We start from the raw sequence: 14,438 nt of genomic DNA on the forward strand, positions 1-14,438 counted from the left end.
ATATGGATAATAACAATTGGGAGTAAAAGATCGACGAATTTGATAGGAGCATTCCCAGTGGTAAACGTTAATCTTAGTTATATTGTACTGCTCAATCTTAAGACCGCCGTCGAAGCTTTGCTTCAGTATAAGTAAACAAAACTCAGGTATTCGGTATTACTGTTAAAGTATACTCATTCTTACGGCTAAACACACCTAGTGCACTCTCATTATGTGTTATTTGGTCTGTGACCAGTCTGACCATTAGACAGCATCACCAACGTCAGCTCCACTGGTCCTACATCTGGATGATTGCGAGAAGCTCATACTAAGATCTACCAGACAAACACTCGGATAATATTTCGAGTTTGTACTGTACTAGTTTTGTCGAAGCAATTCCTTCAGCTCTGGCATCGTTACCTCTGCAGAATTTTAGCGCCGCGCAAAATTGCACTGGTATGGAAGCTTTGATGGCTGTTCAAACTCTACAAGTAGATCAACTTATTGGGCAAGACTGACGCATCCAAATTGTGTCTTAGCCGTTAACCAACCATAATAATGTTATCGTATTCTATAGAGCTATAGCTAATCATTTCTACTCACTGATTGAATGTTCACTTTACGTCGTCCCACACTCTCGACCCCATTCGTTCCAATTATATATTGTCGATTACATTTTCATATTTGGGTTGTCAGTTGTTCTGACTTAAATCCTGGATTTTAGCCTCCATAATGACCGGGAAAATTAAATTGGAGACCCAAGCTCTAGGTTATAAGACCGCCGCACTTGAAGATAATAAAAGTCTTTGTTAGGCTACAGATTAAGTTGTTTGAATCTTCTGATTGCGACCTAAAACTCGCTATTTTTACGGCAACTGGCACATAAACTCTTGCTACTGAGCATCTACAAAGCTTGATCCCAGACACAAAACCGCGTCATCGATTAATATTGATTCCGCTCGACCAGCTTAAAAATGATAGAAAAGATTGCCATGGAGTGGTCACACTTGAATGGCTGTCATTAGATTAAGTTGAAAGCATTATCCATCGCAAACATGCTTTTTGTATTCTCCAATCGCCAGCTCTACCGGTTCGTAAACAAAGGATTGTTTTTGTTCTGATCATGGCCCCTTAGAGGTTTAGGGCAGACTTAGTTGCAGACATATGTATGTGCGAGTATCGTTAATAAAATGTGAAAAAAACTAGAAATTATTATTTGAGACTATCTTGTCACTTGAGGACACATAATAACGGCGATAACGCATATCTAGCAAACTTCGCCCGAAGCAGCGCTATTGATAATCGAGATTAGAAATAAGTAGTTCAGCTTATGTGGCGTCTAATATTCCGACGACGTTTGTGCATTTGCAGCGTTGCGAAAGGTTTAACACAAACTCCGTCGGCTTGAGACACGTTATTCGTATACGGAGGTGCGCTAAATAAGAGTCCTGACAATATATTCAGTCATAGTTCAAATCATTCTCTAATGTAAACACTGTCGTCACTCGCAGCCGAGCCCAGCTGGTACTCATAACTTTTATAGTAGGCGCTTTACCACTTGTCATTCTTCCATCTCGAGTCACAAGACCAATGCGGCAAGTACAAAGTAAAGACAATGTCAAGAGGGATCGTTGTGATATGAAACAACTTACCAAGAAAGTGAAATCTCCTCCAATATCTGCGTATGCCCTTCGTAAGGAACATAAGAGGCTTCTTATGGAGCAAGCAGAGAATATGCAATATGAATTGGACAAGCTTAAGTTTCGACATTTGGTCAAACAAGGACAAATTGGCAAAGATACCAAGCGCACGGCGGTAGAAAACTCGGTGCTGCACGAGTATATACAAAAACAACATCTGACGCTTGCTGCAACACAAGCAGCAATTACTGGACATGTGGTGAGTCAGTAATGGTATCTATGCAGACCTGACATGGTATTAATTATGGAATTATGCTTTGCCTTTTGTAGCACCAAAGTCTTGGAGCTCAACAGCCTGTACAAAGTGTTATTTACTTGGGAAAAGATCAACTGGATCGTTATCGCACACTTCTGACCCTGAAGGAACGTAAACTGTATGAAGCAGAGCGGTATTTGAACATGCGAAGTCATGGTCTCGAGAATATGGCAAATTACTGTCAGAACGAGTCATATGATACAGTTGATGGCGATAATTGCGCTATTCGATTTGAAATTAAACGATTAGCAGGGACCACTGTCAAAGTTGTTCATAGTGCTATTCTCAATACTATCGTGAATGCTGAAATGTTTCTCTCGGAATTGTTTGGGAGCATCACGATCCGTGAAGACAACAATGACTCATTGAAAGATGAGATGACGCAGCTTCGATTACTCTCGCTGACGTCAACTGGAGCGACTGTAGAGTCGAACACCGTTGTATTTTCAAAGCTAGTAGATGGAGTGGACGGGGAGTATGGAATTGTTGCCTTAGACTTTGTGGATCGTGATGAGTTGCATCCATATCGCAGCAAGGAGCGTGTGCGCCGAGACACCACTACAGTTATTATGGTGCGTGCACTTCCGCTGACAAATGGATTGCCAGGGGTGGTTGTGATGCGTCGATCATTTCTCAAGGTCCACAGGAGTTCGACCAATGGCTTTCGAAAGCCAGAGACGGAAATGATGGAGAGTTCAGTGTGCTGGGGGGACACAGCCTCAAAGTGCGTAGAGCACCAGCTCAAGAAAGATGGTAACCGAGAATCTTCCCTCGCTTTGTACATGTAGCGGCTAAAATATAACACGTTCAACTGCGCATACCATGCATCCGAGAAAATCTTGAAGTTTGTGGACGAATTATGCGTACGATAGCATCTGAAAACCTTGAAGTTCGTGGGCGCTTCACGCGTACGTTAGCATCAAGAATCTTGAACTTTGTGGGCGATTCAAAAACCAAAATTGACCATTTACGTGGTTCAGTGAGTCATCAGAAAGTCCACTACCCACGCAAATCCCGACCATATCCATAACACACGTCAGACAGGTTGAGTGCTGGCTCTGCTCAGTTTCGTTGACACAAAAAAATGTGACAGCTATTGCTTTGAACAATGAAGATCACAGAACGTCAACTGGGATCGATTGCTACACAAATGCTTTGCCAATCTCCGACAGTGGAAGAATCTGAGGCGAAGAATAATTTTAAAATGCTTGGTAGAAGACAATAATTAATTATATACATATAACTTTTCACTTTTCATTTGATTCTGCATAATTCCGTGATGGTTGTTTATAGTAATACAGCTTGTACGCATCAAAATGAAAAATGTGTCCTTGCTCATTTACTGAGATCGTTCCACTTCTAGCTGGAGCAAAGATTTGGCGAAGCGAGGATGCGATTTGAAGCGAAATTTTTTTTGAGCAGAATTAATGAATTTCATCCATCAAAATTTTTACGGATCCATTATTCTCTATAGACCAGTGTAATATGCGACAACTCAGAGGTTAGGTGGCGAATATGCTTAAAAAAGGGCTGAATAAATACTTAAAACTTGATAATTATATGCTCGCAAATGAATTACTTCTCGCTAAGTCAAGGATGAAGTTTATCAGATCTCGTACTCAAACATGTAGCATAAGTTCAATGAGGTTGAATCGTGAATTTCAAAGCAGAGGACACGAAACACGCCTTTCTGTCAAAAGCTTATTGTGTCTCCCATAGTGAAAATTTTAGGAGGCAGGTCTTTTTTCACCCAAACTCGCGGATGCACTCAGGAGAACGATGACGAAGAACGGAGCCAGTGTGGAGAAGTATTTGGGGCTTGTTTGGCTGATCACATAACTTCTGAGCGACGGTTGTGGGTGATGTGCAGATAGTTTTCTCTTTTCGAGATTCTGAATATTGTTTACGCCCATATAGTTGCTTCTGATTCAGATACCAGCTCTGTACCCCAAAGCGATTTGGAAGCGTGTCCGTTAAAATTGATACACAAAGTATCAGCCAACACTGCGACGTAAAATCAAAAAATTGTAATGGCTAAAGGTCTGTCTGGTTGTCGCTGTTGACCGAGTATGAAAAGGGGTCTTTCAAATTTAGTAAATTATACATTAAAACCGAAATGAAGCATCTTCTGCGCATGCAAGTACGAGTTGTATAGTGCTTTCTCGTCGTCTGCCTCAATACAAGCGACATAAAGCTCGCGAAGAAATGTAGCGTACTGAACTTCGTCAGTCTGTTTCATTACCTTGCTCAAAAGTTTGGCCATAAACCTGAGACACAATCCATAACTCTCGTCAGGGTGACTTGATCAATAAAGAGGGTGACACGTACATGGCAATGCGAGTATCACACACTTGCATAAGTGGCGTCAAGGCTGCCAAGCCTCCCACTCTGTCAATGATTGTTTGATTATCCGAAAGAATATGCGAAACAACTAAAGCCGTGCACGCTGTTACATCTCCAACCAAAGAATCGTCCACTCCACAGCAAATACCTTGACACTCAAAGTTATGGTGTGAACTGGGCATTTCATGCAATACTGTCAGCACATGCAGAAAAAAAACACCGTCCATTTGCTGCAACATTTGTAGATTTAAGGCGACATCCCCGTTTAGCACTTGGGACGCTAACGAGTCCGATGAGGCGATACGGTTATGCAGGTACCCCTTTTGATTCCTTCTGTCCTGTTGTTTCCATCGCTTGTCGATATAGGATAAATCACATTGACATATTTCCAAAATGAGTAACATCATTGATATTAAAACCGTCGCATCACTTTCTTGATAATCCAGAAGCACGTTCAAACAAGTATTGACTTCTTTAATGACCGATCCTGGCTTCCCTGACTAAAATAACCAGTAGAGAAGAATCAATTAGCTGCTATCCGATTAAAAAACAAGCCTTACACAAAGCTGCAATCTCCGCTGTACTATCAATGTTAATACTTTTGCAAACGATCTTCGGTATTCTTCAGGATTTGTAGACAGAGACAACTCCCAGAACGTCGCTTGCGCAGCTACGCTGATTTCTTTGTTTTCATCAGAACACAACGTTTTATCCTGTTCTGCTCCCGCAGATACTCGTTTTGGACGAACAAGCCGAGCTTCCGACTGCTTGCGAACGGATCCTGCCGCCGTTGTTGCTTTGCTATCATACGATGAAAAAGTATCATCTCCTCGGTCATTACATAATAGTTCTGCAAGCCATCGTTCTCCTCGAAACCTCTCAACCCCTCGACTTGATCGCAGCAATTTTGAGATATGACTCATGACTTCGTTCGGAAAACTTGATTTACCGCAATTCTTAGCCCCTTTAATCAATATTTCAAGACTCGGATCCGCTCCAAAGTATGCGTCTATTTGCATGATTGAGCGAAATCGAGTCACGAACACATTTAACTGTTTTTCCGACACTATCGGACAGCTTAAAGCCATATTTTTTGCGACTCGAGCGCTTGAGACATACGGCGAGAACAAAGCTTGTCGTAATTTAATGGCCCGATCTTCCCAAATTACGAATGTGTGCCAAATCTGGTCCAGCCCAGCAAAACTAATTCCTTCACGATTTCCAGAGCGTCGGATATCGTCACAAACACAATCCACAAACACCATATAGATTAATCGCTGCAAACGAGCGAATGGTGAGATGAGGAAACACATAAGCAATTCGAAGCTTACGTACTTTTCCACAATGGCTACTGGCAGACCGCAAGTCCACATAGTGTGGTCCTTCGTCGATATGTGGAATGACTTGTTGCCGCTATTGAGCTTGTGCGCGTACATTGTCGCCACAATAACTTCCATCACTTGCAACTGTAAGTTTGAAGTAATTGGGTCACGATTGCTGGCTTCTGCTGCGAGAAATATAAGGGTGTGCTCATTTAATAACCTTAATCGATCGGAGCGATAATTGCCATTTGCTTTTTTGATAAAGAAAGTCAAACATCCCATCGCTTGGTCGACCCAGTCTGACGAAGATGTAGTAGAGCCTAATTGAGACGCTGAGAAGACTGCTATGGCCTTGGCTACCATATCTTGCAATACATGAAATAAATTCTGCTCCAAGCGCTCTGCTGAAGTGGCTGAGTGGTTATCATGTCTTGACAGAGTTGCAGCAAGCAAAGCAACGCTGGATTCAAAAAATAAGATGAATGCAAGTCGACGCCACTGTGGTGATGGGCGTATTACCACATCAAGAAGCCTGAAGGGGACTCCGAAAGCATCGAAATTCTCACGACTTGCTGGATTCGCATTGATGAGACAATTTACTGCGGCTTGAGTAAGTAAGGCTATATAGTTTTGTTCCCGCTGGCTGAGCAACCTTTTGTCCCTCCGTTCGTACAAATCATGAAGTTCCTGTAGAATATCTTCCAAATCTTTCAGTGTCAGAATTTGGCTTGGTTGAATCTTTAAAGGCTGTAATTTTGTCATTGATGGCTTCTTGAGATGCAATGCTTGCTGTGTAGCTTCAATTTCGTTCGCTAAATCAGCGACGTTGGTCACAGCAAGAGTTTGACAGTCATCTTGTCGAATTGTCAATAATTCAGAATCAGTATGATGATTTGCTTCATTTCCATAGCACCGTCGAAAAACTTGGCATAGCACCTCGTCCAAGTCTTCATCGTGCACCTCCATCGTTGCAGTGAAAAGGCGGTAAAGTCGAGTCAAAAAGTCGCTAAAAACAATCCCAGTCGTTTCACACGTTGACTGTAGGAATGGACACAGATGCTACTGCAATCAACTCTACACGCGACGGAGATGCATTGCAAGATGTAGACGTGACTTCACTGCCCACTTTGCAGTCACATGTTGTGTTTGTACGAAAATCATGCCAATTATTAAAACGAAAAGTATTGTTGAAAGCTTTGCACTATTTTGCTTTTTCAGAGACTACGACGAGTGAAAGACGACAAAGCACCTTGGATTGTGGAAGTGGTGATTTTGCTTTTTAATGCACAGGTACAAAAAGATAAGGTCAGTCGAGACTCAAAATAGGAGAAAGTGACGTTGGATATACTTTCCAGGGCGACATGTTGCAGGTTGCTCGCGGTGTTTCGCCTGCTGACACAACCTTTTTCGGTAAAAACAATTTGTATGTGACTCGAGCCAAGTCGAAAGCGATCGACGAGCGTGAAGTGGCGCACTTTTCAGTCGCGAAGCTGCATCCATATGTTGAAGTCGTGGGATGTTTGGTTACATACGTAGAGGACGAGATCGTCCGCTCTCCTCAACTCAATGCATTTTCACTCACTTGCGACCTCCAAGTTGAAGATAACACCCAATCTGCTTCCATTGACGATGAACAGTGCACTCGTTTGTTGGACGTATGTTATGATCCCAAAACGGTCCAAAGACAAAGTGGCAAACAGCCAAATGTGGTGATACTTGGCAAATTCTTTCGACGTCCTGGTCCAATCTATCAGGAGTGGGCATTCCACGCTGCAAAAACGAATTGTTGTCATGTTGTCATACGGAGCGCTGTGACGGCGTCTCTTGTCGAGACTATGCAGTCTTTTTTACTTGATCTGATACCAGATATTACAATACCGAATCGAAATCCATTGACCACCGTTGCAGGAATTTGCGCTGCTTTAAGTTGCAAAGAGTTAGAAGGCATTAAACGCCATTTTCCTGATGATGGACTGAGTAAAGGAGACTTTGCACGGCTACTCCTTTGGGAGTTAATGCGTACTCGACCAAGTTTAATGCAACATTTTGGTCGGGCAACTGCTCTTGTTGGGCTTTTGTTCGAAATGTTCGAGCAGATAGATATCAACGGCGATGCAATGGTTAATTGGGAAGAATTTACGTCGTTTTGTACCGCCTTAGGACTCTTGGTTACTCAAATTGCCCAGGATGAGCGCAATCGTGACGAAGGACAAAGTAACGAAGATTCTCACAATACACGTCCTCAAGATCTAATCAATTATCGTCATAAAGCTTTGAGTAGCGGAAGTGCAAGTCGGTGAGCGAGTGATGCTTGTATCTTTATCGTATGCTGCTTATATGTCGCTGTAATTTTGTGTCAGTACTTTTCCATATCAAATCAATAAGATCAAAACGTTGTCATTGCTTAAGCGACTTGCAGTGATTGAACACAAATCTCCTCGAATCCTCGTACGACAACCGTTTGATATCTCTGTAGCTTCTACATCGCCACTCACCCATTTGCTACTGATTGCAGATATTTGATCTTGACATGAATTTTCTTCATGAATTTGATTGCGGTGAGAAGCTTGTAGCAGAGAAAAAAGGTGGTGAGAAACAGAAAGAATATTTGGACAACGTGGAGGTTATAGATGCGGAGTATATTTCGTCTCGAAATCTCTTGGCAGTAGTTACAAGTGACTCGTTCGTTTCCTTATGGTCCATTATCGATGCTACCGCTGGAACGTACGTGTTTAATGGAAAACTCATGGCACGTTTTCCAGTACTATTTATCAAATGGTGTCCCCTACCTCTTAAGCGATTGTTTGTTGCTGGTGGATTAGCAGAGCACGTTCAGCTTTGGGACCTCGATGCAATACTGCAAACTGGGGTGTCGACACTATCTCTGCCTTTGCTGCTTCCGCGTAGTCACACGGAACGGATTGCAGCGTGTTTAGATTTACCGGAGTCTCCATATATTGCGACAGCATCGTTCGACCATACAATCACAATTTGGGAGACACAACCAGGTCCGGAAGTCGTTCTCGGCGGCCCATCTGCGGTACTAGTTGTTTCTTCCGTGCTTCGAGGGCACCAGCAAGGTGTTTTGACACTTGACTTTGCTCAGTCATTGCTACTAAGCTCAGGCTTTGAATACCAAGCATATTGTTGGGGGCTTTCCGGACGAGTTTTAAAAACAAAATTAGGAGGTCATCATCATTGCCTTATGGGGGCTAGATTTGTATCAACCGCTTCAAATGAATCATGTCTTGCTGTTACTGGCGATCAAAGTGCCCACTTTAAGCTCTGGGATCTCACTCGATGCGCTAAGGGTTCTTCTGGCAACCATTTATCGATAATGTTGCAGACATTCGAACTTCATACACCAAATCTCTGTCGCTTTCGAATGTTCACCACCACGTCAAATAAGCAGCCTAATGAACCAGGAACTCAAGCGCGTTTGGAAAGCTCTGCTTCCGATGTTATTACTGGAAATCTGCGTCTATATCGCTTCAGTGCGTTCACGCCATCGACACGAGCATTAGACGATGCGACTTTGGATGAAGCGGCTGGTTTGGCCCCCACGCGTTTTGTCGTCTTCAATGCCGTGACGAACGTTTTTGTTGGAGCAGTAGAAAATCGCATTACTGTGTGGAATGCTAATTCTGGTTTGAAAACGGAAGAGCCCGTTATTATTCGAAACACAGAAGTTTGTGCCATCACGTTTGACAGTCCTCGAGAAAGAAAACTTTTTGTAGCTACTAGTGTAAGTGTGGAAGTTTTAAACCTGCTACGTGTAGTGTGCCGACCAACGTTGATAAATGTTTTTTAAGGATGGTGCAATTCGCCTTTATAATCCCGTAACGGGAGCATTGCTGCGGGTAAGTTGACAAGAGCAGGTAAAAGAGTCAATTTCTATCTTAATCACCTGACAGCTTACTCTTTTATTCTAGAAAGAAGTCGTGCATGACGGTGTCGTGACTTCTCTCGTGTTTTGTTCTCACGCTAATGTAATCTAGTGTTTATCAAAGTTGAGCCGTACAGCTTCTAAGATATATTTCTGTACTTTAAACAGTGTTTAGTGTCAACTGGAGAGGATCAAAAGATTTGTTTGTTGGACTCGCCACCTGGAAAATTAAAACTGGAGATACTGCATTTTCTGGAAAAAGCCCACACGTCAAGTATCACATGCTGCGCTTGCTCAATGCCTTCACCGTTCATTCAACCAGCAAGATTCATTGCTACAGGTGACGACGCTGGTGGTGTACACGTATATGATCTTCATCACATTACTTTCAAATTTCGTTGTGCGAATGTGCACACCCGCGAAATTAGCGTTTTGCATTTCGCATCAGCCACGCCTGGATTGTTTATCTCCGGTGATGTTAGCGGTAATATCTTCATGTGGTCAACAAATGGAGTTCGAAGTTCCCTCGCCCAGCCCCTATTGCGCCTAAAAATGCAAGAGCTTAGCCCTTTAATTTCAGATCCAACGTTGGAGGTCGATGGGATCACGGCTGTGTGCTCCACAAACACTAATGAGACTTCACATGGATCGAAAATGTTGTATGTTGGAGTTGAATCGGGGCAAATCTTTGCGTGGGATCTACAATCTCTTCCAACAAACATTTTAATGGAAGGCCACGCGGCAAGGCGTTTAGCCATTTCCCAACGTCATTCTCAGAGTGAAGTGCTCGGTCAAGGTTTCGAAGCAAGTATTAAAAGTGCGATCTTGCCAGTAATATTACCCATAAAGTCCTGGATGGCACATCGAGCAGGTGTCTTGTCAGTGCAAAGTGTAGTGTATCCAGGTGAATTTTTGTCTTTAGGTGTCGATGGTGTGGTCAAGATCTGGGATGATACTGCAGCTTGCATTGGACACATTTTGACCACTTCCGAGCAAAGTGCGGCCTCAGCATCCGCTTGGAAATTTATTCGTCGTGACCATTTGATCGGAGGTGATCAAAGACAACTTATGGAGCAAATTGCACGCGAAGTAATGGCAAAACATGAGCGTCGACTGAAGCGGGAGCTCAATCGCCAACAGAAGCTTGAAATTTCTCCTCGGACCAAGCAATTGGACTCACTCAACTCCTCGTTGTCACTAATGGAGATTTGTTCGCCGACTAACAAAGTACCATCTTCAACATCTTCTCAACTTCCAACTGCCTCGAAAGACCTTACCAATGGAGCATGTGCCTTGTTCACGCAAGTGCCGTTCTCAATTGCATCAGTTTCATCGGGGATTCGCCAGGGATTGTTTGGCGTGGAGGAAGCTCGACAACTTCGTTATATTGCCAAAAACTCCAAAGGATTGCATATAGGTGCACATGCTAAGCGGAAAAAGATTGCAAAACTTGCTCCACTACTCTCACTTGGGGAGACTAATCGAACCGACGCCATGGCAAAAGCAAAAGTCTCGGCAGTCTTTAATAAGGAGCCACAAATTGTAGACTATCCTTCACGAGTGCTTACAAATTTTCCACTGGAGCTCGAGCGTCGCGCTGCTGCTAATGCTAGAGTTTCTGCTACTGGTTTTCATGTAATCGACGCCGAACCTTCAATGTTTTTGCGTGAAAAACTACATGATGATGCTTTATTGAAAAGGAAACAAGAAAAATCGACGCAGAAGAAGCGGTTGTATCCACCCGATAGGAATACACGAGCTGTAACTTTGGATCGAAATGTGTCTTTACCGAAGCTGCCGCAGCCTTCACATGGGGAAGAACTGTTAGATTGCTCAACATTGATCAAACCTTTGAACTTTAGTGCATCTGATTCTATACTCGCAACAGCATCGACACCACTTAAGCTGCCAATTTCCTCAAGTCCAGAAAAGATCAGTCGCAATATTGAGCGGAAATTGAATCTTTGCCAGCAAATCGAGGCGAATGTTAGCGACATGAAATATCAAGGCAAGATTGTGAGAAACAAGGAGTCAATGAAAACCACATCAACTTGTATGTTGAAAACCGTATCTGAGTAGCAACAATGTACGATAAGTGAAGTTCCGGGTGAGAGTGATAGAAGAAACCGTCATCAACACGAAAGTTTGATATGTACAACCATTTATAAAAACTCCAGTCAGAGTTTCATGTGCTATTTGGTACACTTTCTAGTGAAGTTATGATAACTTTTTATGCTTCATATGAAAATGGGATTACACTTTCTTCTTGGCCATGCAGTAGCGTTGGCGTGAGACGTCAATACGTTGCTGACTTGCTGACTCCCATTAGTCTTCACAATTCCAACGTGCTTCTGTTGCGGACATTGATTGTCATTCAAGCACACATTCAAAGCGTAACAATTGGATCAATGAAGTTCCCACGTGTTTCAAAATCGAAACACCTCGAAAGCAGAGAGTAGCTCAGCTACAAATAACTGTTTCACCTGAGTAGCTCACAAAACGGGAAAGTGATACGGCCCAAAAAAAGCACAAAGTGCGGTCGCATCCCCTTAGATGTATTCAGAGCAGAGGTCGTTCTTGGTATATAAAGACTATATTGTGAAGCTTATAAGAGTTCATTTCGCGGCAGAAACTACAGCTTACAGTAAAGTCTGAAGCATCTCAGACGACGTCACCCGGATGGCACGAATCATGAAGGAACAGAATACGGCGCACATGAAGAATCCTTCAGCAACCTTGAAGACCGCCTCTGCTATCACACCTCACCAGTTTAGATTATTGTCGTTCCGGCGAAAATTGCACAATACTTGTGTCAACAGCTGGCCATTCCCTTATACCTTTTCAGATAATCGCGCTGGAAGTTTACTATGATCTTGATCTTCGCAGGATTTACCCATAGCACATAGTTTTCAATCAAGAAACAACGTCAAAGACATAATTATGGAATAGTTTGTATTTGCGCATACACTCGAGAACCACGTGGAATGTCCGCATCGGAAGTCCTGTGCTCGACACTAGCAATGGACGTATATATTGCCTAAATGGATCTATGCGTGTGCACGATGCTGCCAACTCGGCTGTGTCACCAGATGATTCAGCAGATAGGTCTAACCTTTCCCAGAGCAGCTCTACGTGTTTAATTGCATTGAGAAAGATATTGCTGATTGTACGGGATCACTATAAAAGGCAAGTGAATAAAAATCCCCCTTGGACAACACCAGTCGCCTGTACCATCTCACCAAAGGTAGCCTATGGAGACCCCAATCCAAGCAAGTTCATAGCTGCTTCAACAGGGACTAAATGTGTAGACAACGGCGATTCGTCACTAACTCCTGTCGCGACAGATACGCCGGTATCCGCGACAAACAGTCTTTAGCTCCTGCATAGCGTAAACGCTGTTGGCTGCGGCCGACAGCCGTTCATGCCTTACGAGCTACGTTTGAGGCTCTACAAATATTGCAACTAATAAACAATCGCCCTGATTCAAGGCTGTCACAGCGTTGTGTTCGCGCAGAAAATGCTTTCCGGGACTTACGGCCCGTCGCAGCTCTATCAGATGGAAAACAAGAACTTTATGCAAAAACTGCAATACGATAAAGATTTATGAATCGCGAGACCTCCGAATATGGATTCAAAATTGTGATATTAGTTCATTTGCTTATAATCTACTAGCTCAAGCAGTCGTGCATCTTATCACGAATTTTCAAGGCCATGAGAAGCCCTCCTTTTTGAGGTCAACGTTCAACAACTCCTGGCTGTGAGCCTCGCATTTTTTAGGAGGTCTAGCTTCCTAGAATGATAGAAACCCCATGTCTTCGATTTCACGGAAAGTAGTGGAGCTAAGCATTTTACAAAACGCTGCCTTGCGCCTACTGGAAACTTAAATACCCACAAGTCGGTCCTGCGTTGAGAGCTCGACCCTCCGTACCTGTTGTTGCCACTTGAAATTTGCGTTGTCACACTTCATGCACCTGTGACTAATGGTGAATTTACGTGGGAGGGTTTGATACTAGCTCTATAAACATTTTCTGATATGTGTTCTAGTTCTTGCGTAGCCAGATCAGGCCAACCGCGTGCGTGAAAATTCTTGTCCACTGCCATGCATCTTCATAAATGTCCGACTAAAGTCACAGTTGATAACCATATTGCCGGTTTGCAGGCTCTAACTTTTCCGGAATTGGTGGGGGCAGCCTGCCTCGTATATTGATTGACAGCACGTGAAGTCCATTTTCGCATGTGACCTCCAATGTTATCGCGATGCATTGAATCGCTGTTTGGAGCAGAGATGAGGCCTGGATCATCTCAGTCTCCCGTATATTGCGAAAGTGCCCCCCTGTCGTAATTCTCAATGATTGTGAAGCTTGACAAAAATGGTTTCGCTCCATTAATCTTCGTATGGGTCGTGTGGACTTCTACTGACGTCTGGCTAAAATTATCGGGGAGGTGTTTTACCGGCGCAAACGCCCCCAGAATAGCGGTGAGCCCACATTCAGATCTTGATCCTCAAATTTCACTACCTCCTCGAATTTGACTGTGCCTTGTTGTCTCGGAGGGAACTGAATGAGCATGTCTTGCTGTAACGGGGTTACACGTACCCTGATATGAAGAGGTCACACAAGATGATGCAATTATACAAAAGTGTGGGTTACACAAGACGGTGTAATCATACAATGGTGTGACTACACCTTAACAAGAAGTCAGTATGTGTCTGGACTGCCAGTAGTTATGCATTTTTATTAGGTTTTACCATTTTGAAAACCTATAGATTTAGATTTAGGCGGCTTTGCAGCGAAAAAATCAAGAAATACAGTTTACATCTTGAACGGAAGTGTTTATTTGCCTTGGGTTAAGGTTGTGGTAATTTTTGGAGTAAGGGATTGTGATCCGCTACACTTGTACTGGTTCTAATTATAGAACGAAGGTCACCAGCCTTAGCTTAGCTTCCTCGAAGT

At 43.2% G+C, this 14,438-nt stretch overlaps 3 protein-coding genes across 3 annotated transcripts; 2 read left to right on the forward strand and 1 right to left on the reverse strand.

Moving 5' to 3' along the window:
- Positions 1 to 1,569: 1,569 nt before the first annotated feature.
- Positions 1,570 to 2,965, forward strand: PHALS_02086 (uncharacterized protein; the record flags this gene model as incomplete). The annotated part of the gene is made up of 4 exons (XM_024716600.1): positions 1,570 to 1,878; positions 1,950 to 2,688; positions 2,808 to 2,843; positions 2,916 to 2,965. 4 exons carry the CDS (start codon positions 1,570 to 1,572, stop codon positions 2,963 to 2,965), a joined length of 1,134 nt encoding a protein of 377 aa, XP_024582183.1.
- Positions 2,966 to 4,033: 1,068 nt separating this feature from the next.
- On the reverse strand, positions 4,034 to 6,566 carry PHALS_02087 (uncharacterized protein; the record flags this gene model as incomplete). Its single annotated transcript, XM_024716602.1, has 3 exons — positions 4,034 to 4,202; positions 4,264 to 4,778; positions 4,839 to 6,566. 3 exons carry the CDS (start codon positions 6,564 to 6,566, stop codon positions 4,034 to 4,036), a joined length of 2,412 nt encoding a protein of 803 aa, XP_024582184.1.
- An 80-nt stretch (positions 6,567 to 6,646) lies between these two features.
- On the forward strand, positions 6,647 to 11,565 carry PHALS_02088 (Transcription initiation factor TFIID, subunit TAF5 (also component of histone acetyltransferase SAGA); the record flags this gene model as incomplete). The annotated part of the gene is made up of 8 exons (XM_024716603.1): positions 6,647 to 6,748; positions 6,819 to 6,890; positions 6,956 to 7,896; positions 7,961 to 8,048; positions 8,116 to 9,345; positions 9,413 to 9,460; positions 9,533 to 9,589; positions 9,655 to 11,565. The coding sequence occupies 8 exons, from the start codon at positions 6,647 to 6,649 to the stop codon at positions 11,563 to 11,565; spliced, it is 4,449 nt and encodes a 1,482-aa protein (XP_024582185.1).
- Positions 11,566 to 14,438: the final 2,873 nt, after the last annotated feature.

The sequence above is a fragment of the Plasmopara halstedii genome (assembly GCF_900000015.1).
Source record: "Plasmopara halstedii genome assembly, contig: Scaffold_1651, whole genome shotgun sequence".
In the NCBI taxonomy this organism is placed as follows: domain Eukaryota; phylum Oomycota; class Peronosporomycetes; order Peronosporales; family Peronosporaceae; genus Plasmopara; species Plasmopara halstedii.